At 48.6% G+C, this 18052-nt stretch overlaps 1 protein-coding gene across 1 annotated transcript in view; it reads left to right on the top strand.

The window, feature by feature from the left end:
• Pax5 (paired box 5) overlaps positions 1-18052 on the top strand; it is a 176128-nt gene that overhangs the window by 55255 nt on the left and 102821 nt on the right. Inside the window, exon 6 of the mRNA XM_041667866.1 lies at positions 4960-5135. Within this exon, the coding sequence (XP_041523800.1) occupies positions 4960-5135 (176 nt within the window). The remainder of the gene's footprint in view (positions 1-4959; positions 5136-18052) is intronic.

Consider the following 18052-nt stretch of genomic DNA (forward strand, 5'->3'; position numbering starts at 1 on the left):
CTTTATATTCTCTCTATATATATTTTAAGACAGGATTTCATTTTGTGACCCAAGCTAGCCTCAGACTCACTATGGAGTCCAAGCTGGACTCAAGCTCCTAATCCTCCTGCCTCAGCCTTTCAGGAGCGAGGATTACAGGTGTGTACCGCTGTAACTCAGCTTCAGTGAGAACCTCAGTGGTCCTCAACCTCCTTAGTTTACTGATGGGTATTCTGGGGCCCAGAGACAGAGAGACACTTAGCCAAGCACACACAGCTAGCACGCAGGTTTGCCAGCTCTTAATACTTCTCCCACTGGGCCTGACTGCCCTGCTGGGGACAAGCTATGAGGACAGAAGAGGTTTGCATGGCTCTGGGGCTCTTCCAGATCTGTGGAGAAACAGAACTTTGAGAATAGCCAGCAGCTGCTGCTGAGACTCCAACCTGGTTTCTCAGGGCTCCTCAGTGTCCAGCTGAGGCTGAGTTCCAGAGGCCATGATGCCAGAGGGGTTTTGCAGACTCCTGTTTGTTTTATCTTTTTGCTCTCAGCAAGCATCTTCAGACATAAAGTGTGTGGTGGTTTTCAAAGAAAAAACCAAAATCCTGCAAGAGAAATGCAAACTCCCAGAATCCGCCGTGCTGTGAAGAAAACGCAATGGCTTTATGATCTTTTAAGACACACAAGAGAGGCTTTCTCCCACCAGATGGGAATCTCAGGCCATCTTGCTTCTTCCTGCTTTGCGTGACCAAACCCAATTGTATAAAACTTTTAGCTTCAAAGCTGGGTTCTGAATAACATTGGCTTAACCTGAAATTTGAAGCCAGCATTTCTCTGCTTCCCGAGAAGGGGCTTCCTGCCCCTTGCTCCCCTGAAGCTAGCTTCCAGAATGTTAATTCTATGAGCCATGGTTGACTAAGCCCAGCACTGGGTCTATTACATATTATTTGATTTGGAGCCGAAAGAAAAAAAAAAAGATTTAAAGATACCATGCCCCTGTATACCTTTGCACTTTTGCCCATATCTGTCTATATATTTAAGCATACTATCCACGGTGTGAGTTTTTCTGTAGCCTACCTCTAAGACCACAGCCTCCAATTAAGTCAACATCTCTGAAGTGCCACAGACGGTCACACTGCCTGCCTGGCGGGTCAGACTTGCCCTTGTGCTGGGGATGATTTTTCGTGCTCATTTCTGTAGCTGCCTCTGAGCACTGATCTCTTGGTGTAGCTCATACCCACAGTGCACCCACTGTGTGCAGCATCCAGAGGCAGACTGGCATGCCCTTGCCCTCTTGGCAATCAGATTCCTTTTTGCTAGAGTTCTCACCTTGGCTGATACTTGTGCCTGGCCTGGCCTGGTTAGTTTTCAGTTAATGTTCGCCTCTCCCACGGATGGTACTCTGAGAAGGAAAGGGCTATCTTGTCTGTGGCTGCATCCTTTGCATCAACACTTGCAGAGCTGGGCTGAGGCAAGAGGGAATGGCTGAGTGAAGACCCATGGAGGGATCCCAATTTGCACAGACCAAATTTGCAGAAGGAAGTTGTTGGTCGTAAATGCTTTGCACGGGTACTTCATCCAGCAGCGACAGAGATGAACTAGCGAATAGCGCAGTGTGAGCATGAAGGGCTAGGGGCTTGCTGCAGAGATGCGGGGTGGCTAGAGTCCTGAGAACGGGAGCTGGAAAAGTACTGGGGCAGGACGGAAGGCATCCTGGAGGAGGAAGTGTGTGCACTTGCAGGCTGTCCGTCCTGGAAAACAGGGCACAGGCCATTGAGAAGTGTAGTTTGTGCTACTCCTGGGTTGATTGGGTAACCTGCAGCTAACAGGCTGACAGCAAACACTATCTTGATTGGCCCCTGGTCTCCAAAGATGCAGTTGGAAGCAGAGTTTAGGAAACAGGGCCCAGGGTTGAGGAATGAAGTGGGCAATTCTTTCCCTAGCTGCTCAAGTCTGCTCAGGGCTCCTTCAGTAAGACTCAAGTTTTCTGTGGCCTCTGAGACTCTCTACAGGCTCCTGGGATTTCATTTCTCCCTCTCTGTTCCTCTCCTACCCATCCTCTACTTGTGATTCAAACACAGCCCCCGCCCCTTGGAAGCTCTCCCCATGCCCACCCCCAGGGCAGGGGCATTCCCTCTAGTTTTACACGGCTACACGTGTGTATTTCTGTGTATTGTTTTATACTTACTGTCGGGCAGTGTGCAGTCCCATGTTTGTTTGTTTGATCTCTTCACGGAAGTGGGCTGTCCTATCGAGATTACATCCCTTGCCACTGCATCCTCTCTTCTTGTTTGCTTTATAAAAATTTAATTTGCCAGTTGGAGAGATTGCTCGGTGGTTATTAGTACGTATTACTCTTGCAGACGTCTCTGCACCCATATCACAACTGTCTGTAACTACAGCTCTAGGGGAATCAAGGCCTCTGGCCGCTGTGGGCACTCACAATTATGAACACATAACCCCTCCACACAGACACAACATCTATACGTACACATACTTAAAAACAAAAATCATCTTAAGTTTTTAATATTACCTGGTAACTTTTTGAATATTTACTAAATTGAACGTGTAATTATGTCTTTAGGAGTGGCCTAAGTCTTTTCATGGCTGTTACTTATTTGTTTTTTGTTTTTATTCTTGACATAGAATCTTTTGATAGGCTAGTCTGGAACTCTCGCTATTCCTGCCTTCACCTCCTGAATTCTAAGATTACAGGCATGTACCGCTAGACCCAGCAATCCCATGAGTTCTTAAGGAAATGTTACTTAGTTCTTTCCCCACTGATCAGGCATGTGAATGGAGGTGCTTGCGTGGGACAAGTTGGTAGCATCTGGGTCATCAAAGCAGCCTGAGTTCCCTTGAGTGCAGCCCATGGGTCCAGTATTGACTTAGAGAAAGTCACAGCTGGATCAGGCCAGCTCTTTTCCTGAAAGACCCTGTAGAAGTGGGTCCAGGTCCCAGCTAAGCTGCTTGAGCCCGCAGTGCACACAGTGTTCTCAAGGGACCCAAGGACCTATTGTACATAACCTGAGTTGGCTCCATGCTCTGAACCCTCCCTCTGTGCTGGGCCCTACTTGGTGACCAGTGACCTTGTCCACAGGGATCCAGAGTCAAGCCACCCTCCCTGGGCTTCCTCAGGAGATGAAGCTCCACCCTCCAGGGCTCTCAGTTTAGAGGTTCTAGCTGGCCAGGAAGCCTCCAGGCAAGGCAGAGTTGGGCCTTCTCAGGGAAACAACCAGTAGGAGAAAGAGAGGAGATCTTGGTGGGAGTTGGTTTCATTTGGAGTTTGCTGGCTGCCTGGGAGGCAGCGCGCAAACTGGAGAGGCTAGCTGAAGTAGGGAGGCAGAAATCAATCTCTTAAAAATTGATATGATCTCCATGGCAGCAAGAAACCTGATGGGTGCTCTAGAGTGCAAGGTCACTGGGGCAGAAGTGGCTGGGATGATGGACAGAGAAGTTGCTGAGTGGGAGCAAGCTGAGCATTGCAGGTGTGCGCGTGTGCATGTACATGCATGTATGCGTGCGTGCGTGCTCATGGGCATGTGTGTATGCATGCATGTGTGTGTGAAATTTATAACATACAAAAGACGGTTCAACCCCATTTTTCAAATTAATAATTCATTGTATTTTCTTTGAACTAAAAACACCATCCCCAGAGACAGACATGGTGGGCAGCTAACGTAACAGGATACTTTCTTAACTTGTGCATCAGAATAGGCAGTGCTTGCAAGTTCTGAAACAAAAGGCAGATGCATTATATGCAATATTTCTTTTATATTTGTACTAGAAAATATGTATACACAGAATACATGTATCTGAACATTAGTAAGAACACACCAAGCCATCTTTTCTTCTCTGTTTTCACAAAACACTGTGGACATCAGGATCCTGCACCTTGCTCATTCTTCACATAACCGTGGATCCTGAAGGTCTTTGCATCTTGGTTTGCTTGCTGTTCACCGCTGCATGGTTTTCCGTTGTTCCAGTAACGCCACAGCCTGTTTAGCCAGCTCCCTATGAATGAACTTGGGTTGTTTCCAGCCTTTTGTTCCAAGAGCCTTGTGCATCTATCACGTTCCATATACATAAGCCAGCTATAAAATATACTCCCGGAAATGCCGTCTCTCAGGGATAGTGCACATGGGATTTTGACAGGTTTTTGTCATGTCATCTAGCACAAGTGTGTGACTGGAATGGTACAAGTGTCCTCCCAGCTTCCTAGAACAGCGTGTTACAGACTGGGCACGATGGCAGTGACGGCTGTGTAGGGTGAGGTACAGAAGGGGCGACAACACCCATGACTAAGTCTCTCACTCACCCTGAGTTCAAATCCTTGGGCAAAGAAACTGTGTCATTTCTGAAGGCCTGGAGTTTTCATCTGCAAAGCGGGGGAATAGTAACATATTGAATTAGTTCCTATTTTTGTTTCCGCCATGCAATTCCTCAGGGCAGGTAACTTGGTAATTCCTCATGATTCTGCAAGTTCAAACCTGCGATGCAGGCTCAGCCTTGTGTGAGTGTGCACATGCTTGTGTGAGAGAGGAAAGAGCTGAGATGAAGAGGGGGAAGAGGAAGCAGGAGGATAGGCACCACCAGACAGAAAGCCAGAGAGGAGGGTGCTACTAATCTCATGACCTCCTTCCCTCCACCCCTTTTACACACTCACTCACTATCGAACCTGCAACACATAAGCACTAGGAGCACAAATACAAACCACGGCACATGTATGAGGGGTCTGTGTGGAAAGTCAGGGACAGAACCCCTAACAAATGGGCTTTGCACTGTGTCTAGCATGCGATTATGAGCGGCTGACTCTGCAGTTAGCAGCAGGTGACCTTGTCCTGCAGCCCCTGAATCCCTGTCATGGGCAGGGAGCTGGCTGGAGGGTCAGTCCGGCCCCCTCCCCAGCCTCAGGGTCTGGCCTTTCCTCCGTGAGTGGCAGAATAGCCTCCACTTACCCTTTCTCTCTCATGCTCACCCAAGGTATCCAGGAGTCTCCAGTGCCAAACGGCCACTCACTTCCAGGCAGAGACTTCCTCCGGAAGCAGATGCGGGGAGATCTGTTCACACAGCAGCAGCTGGAGGTGCTGGACCGCGTGTTCGAGAGGCAGCACTATTCAGACATCTTCACCACCACGGAGCCCATCAAGCCGGAGCAGGTACGCTGTGACTCCTGCCCACAATACCTGCTGCCACCGTGCAGGCCTGGGTTATTCCTGAATGCAGGGGCATCTGTACAGTGAGGCTGAGAGTCTTTGCAAAGTGGGCTTTTTGTTGGTGTTGGCCAAGCTTGGCTGGTCACAACATCCCACAAGGCCAGGAGGATTTGCTCAGGGGGCCTCTGAGGCTCCTTGGCCTGCTAGCTGTGTCTGTAGCCAGCCACAGAGGCACGTGATTCCTATGGTTGCTGGGCCGCTAACGAATGTGTGCTTTCCCGGGGCTCTTTGGATAGGGGTGTATGTGATGAACTTCTGGGCCACTCCAGGTGGTTTTGCCATCCTCTCAGTTAGGAACATGATATCAATATATAGACTCACTTTGTGGCCTCGGGCTTATGGTAATGGAGTGGATGGATGATATCTCGTGATTTTTGGCCTTTGCTTGGCATCATGGGACTCCTGGCAGGTGTGGCTAGGCCAGGCATGGGGTCAGTCATCAGAAGGCCCTGCTCTGACAGGTAAGTCAGACACCAGCCTTTCTTTTATGGCTCTCTCTGAGATGAGGAGATTTTACAGACCATTTAGGCAGTTTGCTTTCAGATGGGGAAACTGGGGCCCATAGAGACAAAGCTGCTTGCTTAAGACTGCTCTGCAAGTATTCACTAAGCAAACTCTGGCAACTGTCTAGTACAGGGAAGGCATGGAACTAGATTCTCTGTGCCCATCAGTGAGAAGATAAGCTTGGATTCACCCCCAAACCTGTAGATTTGTAGAAGAATCACAGCTTGGTACTAGAGAGATGTCTAAGTTCCTGTGAGACTAGCCAGCTTGGACACTGCCATAGTAAACAACAATAGGGATATGGGCATGGAGGAATGTGTCTGGCAGAGCGAATGTCAAGGACAAAGGCCCTGAGCTGAGGTGGAGAGACCAGGAGTGGAAAGATCCAGTGTGGCTGGGATTCAGGGAACAGGGTGGGAGGTGATGCTGAAGAGATGAGCCTGGTCGTACAGACCTAGGGAGGATGTTGCTCATTCTCTCACAAGTTAAATGATCCCTCCCCTGCAAGTGACGTGGCCATGTGCACTGGGGAGATGGCCCCATTCCAGAGCCTGGGTTTGTGGAGGAGACTCTCTCAGAGAGCCGCCCTCCACTCATGAGTCTTCCTGAGAGCTGGTAAAAGCCACATATCATCTGAGCTGTGGGAGACGTAAATAAGAGACCAAGGGTCCAGGGCTCTGTGCCTGGCTTTGCCAGCATCTCCATTGAACCAGTCTGATTGAAACACAGACACTGAGTGTCGAGTCCCTCTGCGTTTCGTGGGAGTCTCACAGAAGTCCTGAAATTCCACTTTATTCATTTAAATGTCTGGGAAGATGGGCCCAAGAGCAGGCATTCACTGGGAGGCATCCCAGAACTGTCCAGGTACCTCCTCGCTCACTCTGGAGCTCGCCGGTCCAATACATTTCCTGCATCTGAGCAGTGGGCCCAGAACAGTGCCAGACTCGGAGGGGGCTGAGGCACAAGCCAGGTGGCATCCCTGTCAGTTCTTTCGCAGAATGGTGTGCTGTGAACTCAGGAGCCACAGACCTGGGAAAGCACGATGGTTGATGTGGAATACTGAACAGGGGAGGCTTAGCTGTGAGGGTTGCACCGAGGGCAATCGTATTGAGGAGGGAATGCTGCACGGATCCCAGGGCTAAGGCCATACTGGCTCAGGAGGAGACGAGGCCCAGTAGGGAGGAGGCCTGAGCTGCGCAGGCTCTGGGAAGATACGTTTCGATGGTGTCCTTCAGAGCGCTGTGGCCTGGTGCAGGCCCGACTGTGAGTTCTGAGGCAGGATAATGACTGACTCAGTGTCTTTTGGCTAATCCGCTTCACCTCTCTGTGGCACGCCGTAATGAGGAGAGATGGAAGGTGAGGCCGGAGGGCTCCCTGTACACAGGCAGGCACTGGACTATGAATGACACACCCTCGCGCCCTGTTCCCAGTCACTAGGGACAAATGATGACTTGAGCTGAGCAAGGGGCTGCTGCAGGGTAAGACTCGAGCATCAAGGGTATGAGCTCCTCGAGCCCCCTCCTGCTCACTCTCTTCTGAATGACTGTTGGCGGGTGCTTCCTGTGCCCCTTGTGGTTCCCCCAGAGTGGTATGGTAGTAATGCCAAGAAGTGGGCCCCTGAGCTGCTGGCCGTGGAGACTGGCCATCTCATCCACTTGCCAGCAAATCAAGTGGCCTGCGTCTCTGTTAGTGGCCTGGTGCGGGGCTTGTTGTTTCTTTCACTGAATGATCTAATGGGGGCTATCAAGAGCACGTCCTGACTGAGGAGCTGGGACCTTGCTTTGAGCCCTGCCTCTGCTCTGTTGAACTCTTTGCTTTTTTTCTGGACCTCAGTTTTCTTATTTGTGTAACCACGGTGGACAACGACAACAGCTGCAGCCAACTGACAGTAAGAGCCGAGGTTAGTCACCTCTGCCTGACAGGGATTGAATGCGGCCCACACTGGACTGTCCCTTTAAATGTCCCCCAAGCGGCTGGGTCTGAACTTTGAAATAAACTGTATACCCATTTTCAGGCCCAGGATGGTTGAGGCTATAAAACTAGAGTCTGACCTCAGGCTCTTCCCTGTCCTCGTGTTGTTCAAGATGGTGTCATGGGTCTTTGTGTCCTGGAGGGTTCTGGGATCTGTTCCTGGACTGGCTAGTGTTTGCCAGGCCTTCCTCAGACAGTCTGTGGGTCATTCCAGGACATACACGGGCCTGGACAGATTACCCATCCCATTCCTGGGAAAAACATCACTAACTTAATGCCAGGGTGGCCCCGAGGTCACCATTGGGAGCCTTTCCTGCTAATTTCTGCTCTGAGTGGGTGGCCATCTTGGTCTGTCTTTCAACGGAAACTCAGAATCCCCTTTGTCTTGGTGGGAGAGGTTAAGGAGACCCACTCTGGGCCAACGAAGCACTTCCTTCTCAAAATGGTTATTGAAAAACTAGTTCTGTTTTCCCTAGATGACAGGCGAGTGAAAGTTAACACAGAGCAAGAGAAGTTGGGGGCAAAAAAAATCTGCTGAATGAGTGTATGCATGTCTGTGCTTGCGTGCATGCGTGCATGTGCGTCTCTGTGTGTGTGTGTGTGTGTGTGTGTGTGTGTGTGTTCACGGCTGTGCGCAGATGCACATGTGTGTCCAGCAGTGGAATCTGTTTCAGTCAAACTCAAGTTGATGCTGGTTGTCACTGTGGTGAGCACTGGCTGTGGCAGAGTGGGTCGGCCACCGGGAGGACGCAGCCGATCGCAGCCCTGCTGTATTTACCCTCGGCAGACTATTAACCAACACTAGGCTATTAATCTGGCTTTTGAGCCTTCACTAAAGCCCATAAAAGCTCACAGTTGTCAAATGGAGTTCATTTTAATTTCCTTTCAATCACAGTAAATTATTCAGGTGATAAATCAGCTGGAGCAGCCTCCTGGCTGTAATAGAAACCCTAATTCCTGCCTAATTATCCAGCCCATTGCTGCCAACAGATCAATACGGGAGCAAAATGGAACGGGCCCAGGGCCCTCCCTCCCATTGGGGCAGAGACAGAGAGACAGCTGGGGACGGGGATGTGCTGCTGACCTCCTGGGAAGTTCAAAGGTCATGGGGGGTTAAATCAGGAGATGGCCTGTTCCTTGTCTAACAGAAAGCCGCCAGAAGTACCTCCTGTTCTCCGGAGCAGCTTTGCCCACTGCATGGTGGCTCTTCTGTACGCCAGCAGGTGGACTGGTTTCTAACTTGGCCTGCTCCCATGGGCATCCTCCCTGGGGGAAGGGGTTGGTTGTTGGCATCACCCAACAAGACTGATCTTGTTCTTCAGGGGCAGACTCAGAAGCTACCAGGAATCAGAATAGAGACCTGGGCATTGGGGAGGGATGTGAGGCTCTGGCCTCAGGGGGCTCGTTTTCCTCCCTGGTGTATGTGTGTCCTGTCGTGAGGAGGTGAGGAGGGGTAGGGAGACGGGTATATCAGGCCACACTCACAGGAAGGTTCCTGGGGATGTCTGGAGGGCTGGGCAGATCTGGGCCTGTGGAGATGGCAGTGTTGCCTGGAAAGGGTGTTCTGCACAGCTGGAAGGGCACACACAAAGGTCTGGAGGATGCCAGCATGGGGCCGGACTATCATCTGAGTGACAGTAAGTCAGGGACTCAGATCCCAAGTGAGGACATTTGATGTTGCTCCGGGATCAGAAAGTCTCAGAGAATCCAGGTGCTATGGCCTGGACCATGCTCCTTCCTGGGAATCCATCTTCACTGGGACTTCTTGCCTCTTTCCCTGCCCCGGTGTGGTCATTGGCGCTTTCCTCCCGCAGCCTACCCCGCCACAAGAACTGCTTGTGGTTTCCTCCCTAGTCTGTCCTTTTCAGAACTGTTCACTGTCCCATGTCCCTTCACTTGCCCATAAGATGTTCTTGCTCTGGCTGGGCCTCACCCCCCTGCACTACAGGAGCCGAGCTGCTTCTGTGTCAAGAGGGTGGCTAACCTGTCTCTCAGGCTGGCATGTGCACATGTATGGTACACGCCTGCATGTGGACACGAGGAAGAGCTTGGCAAGTGCTTAGCGGCACTTTCTTCGATGCTGTTCACACTCTAATCTGCTGCTCACTGGTTCCCTGCACGGAGCATCAGTCCACACCTGAATACACATCCCTGTCCCCTTGGTCCAGGCCAAGCAAGAGTCCTGTCCACTCTTGTGAGTCACCCACGGCCCCATCAACCCACACCCCCGTCTCCTGTTTGACTCAGGCTCACAGAGTGCTAACTCTTACCGTAGAATCATAGTCAGTGTGTGCTCGCTGCTCACCACGGGCCGTGGCAGATTCAGCAAAGAGCCACTCATGGCTTCTTCCTCCCACAGAAACCTCCGTCAGCCCACTATGCAGACGGCACAGCGAAGGTCCAGCGAGACGGCTGTACCATGACTTAGCCAAGGGAACACAGCAAGCCCAGAGTGAGGATGAGAAATGAGCATCATTCCTCGGCAGGGAGCGACAGGAGTAGAGAGACTGTCTGCGGCAGGGCAGGAGTGAGCCGAGGTCTCGCTCCCCAGTGTGAAGGAAGAGCGGTACAGACGACACCCACACACGACACACACTCTTTTACTTCAGTGTCCCTGTCTTTGGATCGAGATGCAGTGTTCAGTAACTCTTACTTTCTAGGTCCCTAAAGGTACCCAGTATGCCTAGACGACCCTCTCTCTTCCCTTCCTGTCATCATCCTTGCTAAGAGCCCCGAGTGTGAAAATGACCTGGGTCTGGGGACTCAGCCTTCTTGGCATGCTGTGTAGACACTGCCCCGGAGACACCCATGTGTTCCCAGGCAGCTTTGAAAACACTCTCTAAGCCACTGGGCACTCATCTCTCTTCCTGTGGATCAAGTGTAAGGGTGGATTCCCCCCAAATCATGTTGTCTGTTTCGCGAGGCAAGGGAATTCTTGGGGGGTGACCCAGGGAGGTGTCCCCGTATGAGAGCACGGGGCCCCCAGGCTTCAGCAATGTTTCTCCAGAGTTTCTGCATCTGTGTTGCTGGATTAGACTGGGCCATCCTTAAGATTCTTTTAAGCTTTAACGTTCTGTAAGGTATGAAATTAATTGGAACCCATCTCTTATTTTTATTTTGATGTTTACATTTCCCCACTCCTGTCTATTCTACTCCTTTCCATGACGGGCCAATTCCGTGTCTGTGGCATTTAAGATTACAAGGGAATTGTCACAGCGCTGCCTGCACCTTGCTGGGATGCTCTCTCATTCATGTATTCATTCATTCATCCTAGAAATCTTGCAGACAGGCCGTGTCAGTGACACTGGCCACCTGTGCTATGGTGTGCAGCAGAAAGAAATAATGGCTGAGACCACCTAAGGCCCTGTGTGAGCGCAGACTTGGGTCGAGGTGTTTCCCCTCAAACTACGCTGGCCACATCTGCAATTTAAAAGAGAGAAACAGTCTGGGGACGTAGCTCAGCTGGCAGAGTACTTGCCTAGCATACACAAAGCCCTGGATTCGGTGTCTACACCAACCCGGGGTAGTAATGCCCAGAATTCCGACACTTCGGAGGTAGAGGTAGGGGGAGCAGAAGTTCGGCTGTCTTTGGCTACATGGTGAGATTGAGCCATCCTGGGTCCCACGAGACCCCAGCTCCAAGAATAAAATACAAATTAGAAAGGACAGAAGAACCAGGCATTCTTGTCCAGTAGCTTGGTTAGTTTTGAAGCCACATTGGAGGTTCGGCTTAAGGAATTTAGTATTATAGAGCTCTTCAAAATTATAGGAACAAACCTTTCCTGGTTTGCAAATTATATCTAAAATGCACACAGGTTGTTAACACGGTCGGGACCACTTCAGGTTCCCATCACTGTACTTCAAATGATGGGACCGCGGCACCAAGGGCAACAGTAGAATACTCTGCTGTGTCGGAACTGGGGAGAGCAGTGTATCCTTAGGGGCTGAAAAGAAGAGGAAACATAGAGCCCAAACTCCCAGAGCTAGTGTCCTGATAGCCCAGGGTGGCTGTCCTGATGGCCCAGGGTTCCCATTGTGAAGACCCAGGGTGCCTGTCCTGGTGGCCCAGGGTGCCTGTCCTGATGGCCCAGGGTGCCCGTCCTGATGGCCCAAGGTTCCCATTGTGAAGGCCCAGGGCATCCATCATAAAGGCCCAGGGTGCCCGTCCTGGTGGCCCAGGGTGCCCATCCTGATGACCCAGAGTGCCCGTCCTGGTGACCCAGGGTGCCTGTCCTGGTGGCCCAGGGTGCCCATCCTGATGACCCAGAGTGCCCGTCCTGGTGGCCCAGGGTGCCCATCCTGATGACCCAGAGTGCCCGTCCTGGTGGCCCAGGGTGCCCCGTCCTGCATTGTTTCTAGTGAATGAGGGGTTGGAGTATGCTGCTGATTTTGGCAGAGACCTGGCCTATGTGAGGTTAGAGTTGTCACCGATACACTGGCAAACTGCCCAACAGCTGGAAGGCCTGCACTGTCTGTGGAAAAAGCCGTAGGCCAGGCTCATTCTTATCTTGAGAGACTTAGAATAAAAGTTTCCAGTAAGAAGTTGAAGCCTCAGACCTGTGCTATATCCAGGTGTGGTTTCTCACATCATACTTTGCATAAGAAACCCGAGTATAAATTTATACTAACTGAATTATATCGGTGTAATCCCAGCGGTGCCTCAGAGAAGCACGTGGAAACTCCCTCCTCTTGACCCTTCTACAACCACGTGCATACTCCATACAGAATAAGCCACAGCTACTCAAAATGACCTCACAATTTAAAAGATGCAAACCTTGCAAGGGAATGCGAGTGAGACAGGAGACAGCTGGAGAATCTGACTCCAAGAACCTAAGAGAACAGGAAAATTAAAAGAAACAGTAAAAACCATTATAAAAGACTAAAATATCTTTTAAAAAGATACAGATTAGAAAATCACGTCTAGAAATAAAAGTGGTGGGTACCCATTAGAATTAAAAGTTCAATGACAGGGTAAACGCCTGCTAAGAAACAGCTGAATAGAAAATTAATTGTTTGGGAGACAAGAGTTGAGGAACTAGAAACACAGCAGAGAAAGGTAAAGAGTGTGGGAAATGAAGTCATAAAATCCCTGACTTCACCCTAAGCATCACTCTGCACAGGTGTGGCTGAGGGTGTAGCTCGGTCATGTAGTGTCTGCCTGAGATCTTAGGGTCGATTGCCAGCACAACACACACACACACACACACACACACACACACACACACACACACACACAGAGTCCTGAAATGAATCATCACATGTGCTCAGAATCCTGGTGCTGGGGAGGTGGAGCCAGGCAGATCTCTGGGGCTCCCTGGCCATCGGGTCACACCAATTTGGGGAGCTCCAAAACCCAATGAAAGCCCGTCTCTACAAGGTGGGCGGAGGAATGGCATTTGAGGGTGACTTCTGGCCTCCATGTGTACCTGCACACACATATGTGCTGAGCACACACCCGCATACACCCTGAACCCCCAGGAGAGAGTAATACTTGACTTATAATTAAATAATCAATCACGTATCATTTAAGGTGGTGCCTACCACCAAAGCCTCTCACTGAATGGCTAGACAGTGACTTCAGCGAGAGATTAGAGGCTTCCAGCTTCAGCTCTGAGAGGTGGAGTTTAGAAGTTGTCATTTCCACCTTCACTGCAAAAATAAAGCTGAACACATGGAAAATAAAAAGACTTTACTGGCATATCAGAGAACTGAGGTCCCAGGGTTAACAGTTGCTGCAAATTGTGAAGAAGCATGAAAAAGCAGAGTTAGAGATCTCCTGCTTACACTGAACCGAGCTCATACCGAAGTCCTATTTGCTACCATTCCTACCACTTGATATATCATATGAACATTTTAGGACCTTCTTGTGTGCGTGGTGCTGGAGACTGAACCCGAGGACGGTGGGGGAGGGGGTACAAACACTGTACTACTGAGCCATAACCCTAATCTCGCATGTGCATGGTGCATGTTTTGATAGAAAGTGAGGCAAGAGAAAACAAAGCAAGAAGAGAGAAAGTATCCCAAGAAGAACTACGTACAACACAGACTTTGGAAACATTCAAGAACTAAAATAAGTATAATTGATACATTAATTGCACTAGTGGAAAAAGTAGGCAGGCTGCAAAAACATGTGGGTAGTAGCAAATGATGGGAGACTCAGAAGGAAGAGCTAGGAAGGAAAAGAGGAACCCAAGTCAAGCACACCTCTGCTGGGCTCACTGATAGAGTACATAACGCCTAGCAAAGAATACAAGCTTGTTGAAGTTGTATCAACAGGAAGTTCCCAAACTGAAATGCAGAGAGAGGGGAAAAAAAGACAAAAACCCAAAAACCAAACCAAACCAAAACAAACAAACAAAAAACCCCCAAATTAACACAAAAAGCCCCCAAGCTCTGAACTGCAGGGGAAATATAAAGAGCCACATGCATGTAATGTGAGAAGAGAAAACAAATAAAATACCTGAAATGGTAATGGCCAAGAGTTTCCCACAGTGAAAGACAAGTAAGTAACCCACAGATGCAAGAATCCGAATCTAAGAGAACCCCAACCCATACAAGCACCAAACTGTCCCCGTGGAGGCTTATCACAGTCAAATGTCAGGAGATCCAAGACAAAGTCACGCAAGATATGAGAAAATAGAAAACCACCATATCTCTTGGCGTAGACATACATGCCTTTAAGCGCAGCACTCAGATGTCTCTGAGTTTGAGGCCAATCTGAGCTGTACAGCGAGGCCCTGTCTCAAACAAACAAATAAGCAAGTGAAATAGAAATAAAAGCCCGCCATGTTGTTAGAGGAAGAAAGTGAAGAATTACAGATATTTCTGGTTGAAAACTCTGTAGACAGAGAATGAGGTTTAATATTTAATGTGCTAAAGGCTTAAGGTGCACCTCCTGGCAAGTCAGCCACACTCCGGGAGATGGCCCATCCCAGGAATCAATAGGAGATTGGGGAAAAAAAGGACTGGAAGTTGAGGGGATAGGGAGGAGAGAGTGAATCTGGGAGGAGTTGGGGGAGGAATGGGGCTCAATATGATTCAAATGCATTATGTGAAATTCTCTAAGAAATAATTTTCAGGGACTGGAGAGATGGTTGGGAGGTGAAGAGCACTTGTTACTCTTGCCCCCACACAGTGGCTCACAGCCGTCTGTAACTCCAGTTCCAGGAGCTCTGACGTCGTCTTATGACCTCCACAGGTATTGCACACATTTGACGCACATGTATGCAGACAAAACACTCATACGCGTAAAATGAAGTCAGTTAATCCAAAAACATTAGAAAGGGAGCATTCAAGTATTGAAGGGAGAGGAGAATTATCCGAGTCAGGAACTAAGCTGCACAAGGAAGGAAGCCAGAGTGAATGAAGATGAAATAAAACCTATGGTTTTTAATGTTCTCAACTGGTCTAAAGCCAGTTTAAATTAATAATAGTAACATTGGATGGAGTGATTAATATAAATTGATTAATATAAATAGACACAGGAAATGATTGCAACAATGTCCCAGGGGCAGGAGGGAGGGAACGGGAAGTGCCCTGTACCGATGAGGAGAAATGTCACTTTGGAGGTAGGCGTAGCATTATAACTGTGTATTACAAATTCCAAGGGAAGTACTGTAATTTATAAAACTTTCTAAGAAGAATAAGGGAAGTGTTAACAGAAGAAGCAAAATGGAATCATGGGAAAATGAACAAAGCAAGGGGAGGGTGGAGAGAAGAATGAGACCGCACAACAGAAAGTTATAAACAACAGCTATCAGTCCAGTTCTGGAAGGACCACTCTGGACGTAAGTGGTCTGAATGGGCCCATCAGAGGATGGCGAAGGGCAGAGTGTGTAAGAAAAGTCAGGGGACTCAACTAGACATTGCCTACAAGAAGGACACAAAACTTAGGAGAGAGTAGGTTTTATGAAGTCATGGTAACCAGTACAACGGCAAATTAAGAATAATCTAAATAAGGTTATTCAATAAGTTATATTGACTGTCAAAACCATGGCTAGTTTTGAGGATTTAGACACAAGTAGAAGAAGAGATAAAAATGGTAGGCAATACTGACAACTACAGCATTCCAAGGTCTCATGCTGACCAGGTAGAGGGCAGACATGTGAGGGACTATTGGGGGCAGAGGAGTAAATTCAGGGTCCTCTCTAATCCGTGTTGTTAGATGTGACAGGATGCGTGACTTCCAAACCAGAAGAAACAAAGAGAGACACAGAGGATTCTCAGGAAATCCAAAAGAAGATAAGAGGAGGAAGGAAGGGCACAAGAAAAATGCAAGACAAATAGGAAGTTAGATCATAAAGAGTAGAACTCTGTGGAAGTAGTCCAATTACAAACTTTAAGATCCTAAGTCATGTGACATAACCAAAGCATACAGACATGCTATTTATAGAAAGCAACTTGAAACAAGACGAAACAGAAAGGATTCGAGTAATGACATAGATAATATAGACCCATCAATGCTAGCCAGAAAAGTTGCCTGGTAATAGCACCACCAGAGAAAATAAATTCTAAGGTCCCAAACCTCCCCGAAGACAAAGGAGTCGTTTTTTTAATGATAGCAAAAACAACTCCAAGGAAATTAGCAGAGCAATCCCCAATTTCTACGCTCTTACCCACAGAGTCTCAAATATCAGCAGCAACAATTACTAGCCCCAAATTCCCCGATATCGTTAGAAGACTTTAAGAACCCAAAGAAGCAGTCATGCTGACAAAATACCGGCAGGGATGTTTGTAGGACTTAAGCAATGTGGTGAACAAGCTTCATGGAGCAGCTCACACGAGGGCCAAGTCGCAGAACCACAGGCTCTACATACGGTGACAGAACTTAGGGGACTGACAGCACCCCAGCTGGGACGGCAAGTCCGAGCAACTCCAGCAGCTCACCCTAGACACTGTGTTCTCTGATCACAGTGCAATAAGGTTAAAAAATGCATAGTCCATGGACTGGAGAAGTGGCTCAGTGGTTAAAAGCAGTGGCTGCTCTTCTAGAGGACCCAGGTTCAATTCCTAAAAACTACATGACAGCTTACAACTGTTTGTAACTCCAGTTCCAGAGACTCCAACATGCTCGTACAGACAAATGTGCACATAATAAATAAATAAATAAATAAAAGGTAAAATGCATAGTTCAAAGAAAATATATTTGAAGATTCAAAGCAAGGTCCAGTGACATGGCTCAGTGGGTAAAGACGCTTAAAACCTGATGACCCGAATTCAATCCTGGGTACCCACATGGTGGAAGAATAGAATTTCCACAAGTTTTTCTGTGGTTTCCATCTGTGTGTTATGACAACTCAGTACTCACACATGCATGAGTGCACACACACACACACACACACACACACACACTGTAATTATGAACCAAAGGCATTCATTTCTTGGAGTCCTTCCTACTTGTGAGAGTTCTTAGTATTTCTTAATAAATCTTCATTTGATTTGATTAAAACAACAATAAAAACAAACCCTGAAACACCCAAAATAAACATCCTGGAAAAAAAAATCCATGTGCCATGGAAAACACACACACACACACACACACACACACACACACACACACACACACACACACACAATGAGAGTATCTAGCCATGCATCTACACCACAGCTGAGCATTGAAGTGGAACAGCACCTGGAGCAGAGCATGACCTTGAAAACATTTATGGAATCCTCTGTCTGCTTACCTGCAGACACATCTTCGTACTGTGTGTGTGCAGTGCCCTCAGAGGCTAGAAGAAGGTGCTGTATCCCCTGGAATTGGAGCTATATATGGCTGTGAGCCACCACGAGGGTGCTAGGAACAAACCTTGGCCCTCTGCAGTAGCTGCTAATGCTCTTAACTGCTGAGCCGTTTTTAATACAGCCCCTGGGTGCATTTTCCCCCCAAAGGTAAAAGTCTAAGGAAAATTAGAAAGTCTCAGAAAATCAGAAAATGGCCAGCAGAGTCCATTCCAATAAGGTCTATCCCAATACAGTCTATTCCAGAAGGAATGTAATACATTGTAAAAAATCCAAACGGTAAGTCAGTAATATACAAAAATGGGAGGCTGTCTTCCTGTTCCTCACCTAAACTGCCCCCCACAATGCCAGCATTAACAATTGCTCACACCACCCAACTTCTCCACCTCTAAGCTTGTCCTTCAAGGAACTGGAGCTGTCTGGCCGGGAGAAAAGGAAACACAGTGACTACCAAGGGTTTTGTCTGACTCAGGAAGGTGGGAGGACAGAAGAAACAGGTATCTTTGTGGTGCAAGGGACACAACCAGGGCCCCGGGGAAATCAAGAGAAGCGACTTATGTCTTGGGGAAATGATGGAATTTTTAGTCATGCCTATGTTCTGAGCTGAGGACCACCACCTGCTGCAGCCTGGTATTCAAACATCTGAG

The sequence above is a fragment of the Microtus oregoni genome, unplaced genomic scaffold, assembly GCF_018167655.1.
Source record: "Microtus oregoni isolate MIOR12 unplaced genomic scaffold, Mior012 000017F_ref0000208, whole genome shotgun sequence".
In the NCBI taxonomy this organism is placed as follows: Eukaryota; Metazoa; Chordata; class Mammalia; order Rodentia; family Cricetidae; genus Microtus; species Microtus oregoni.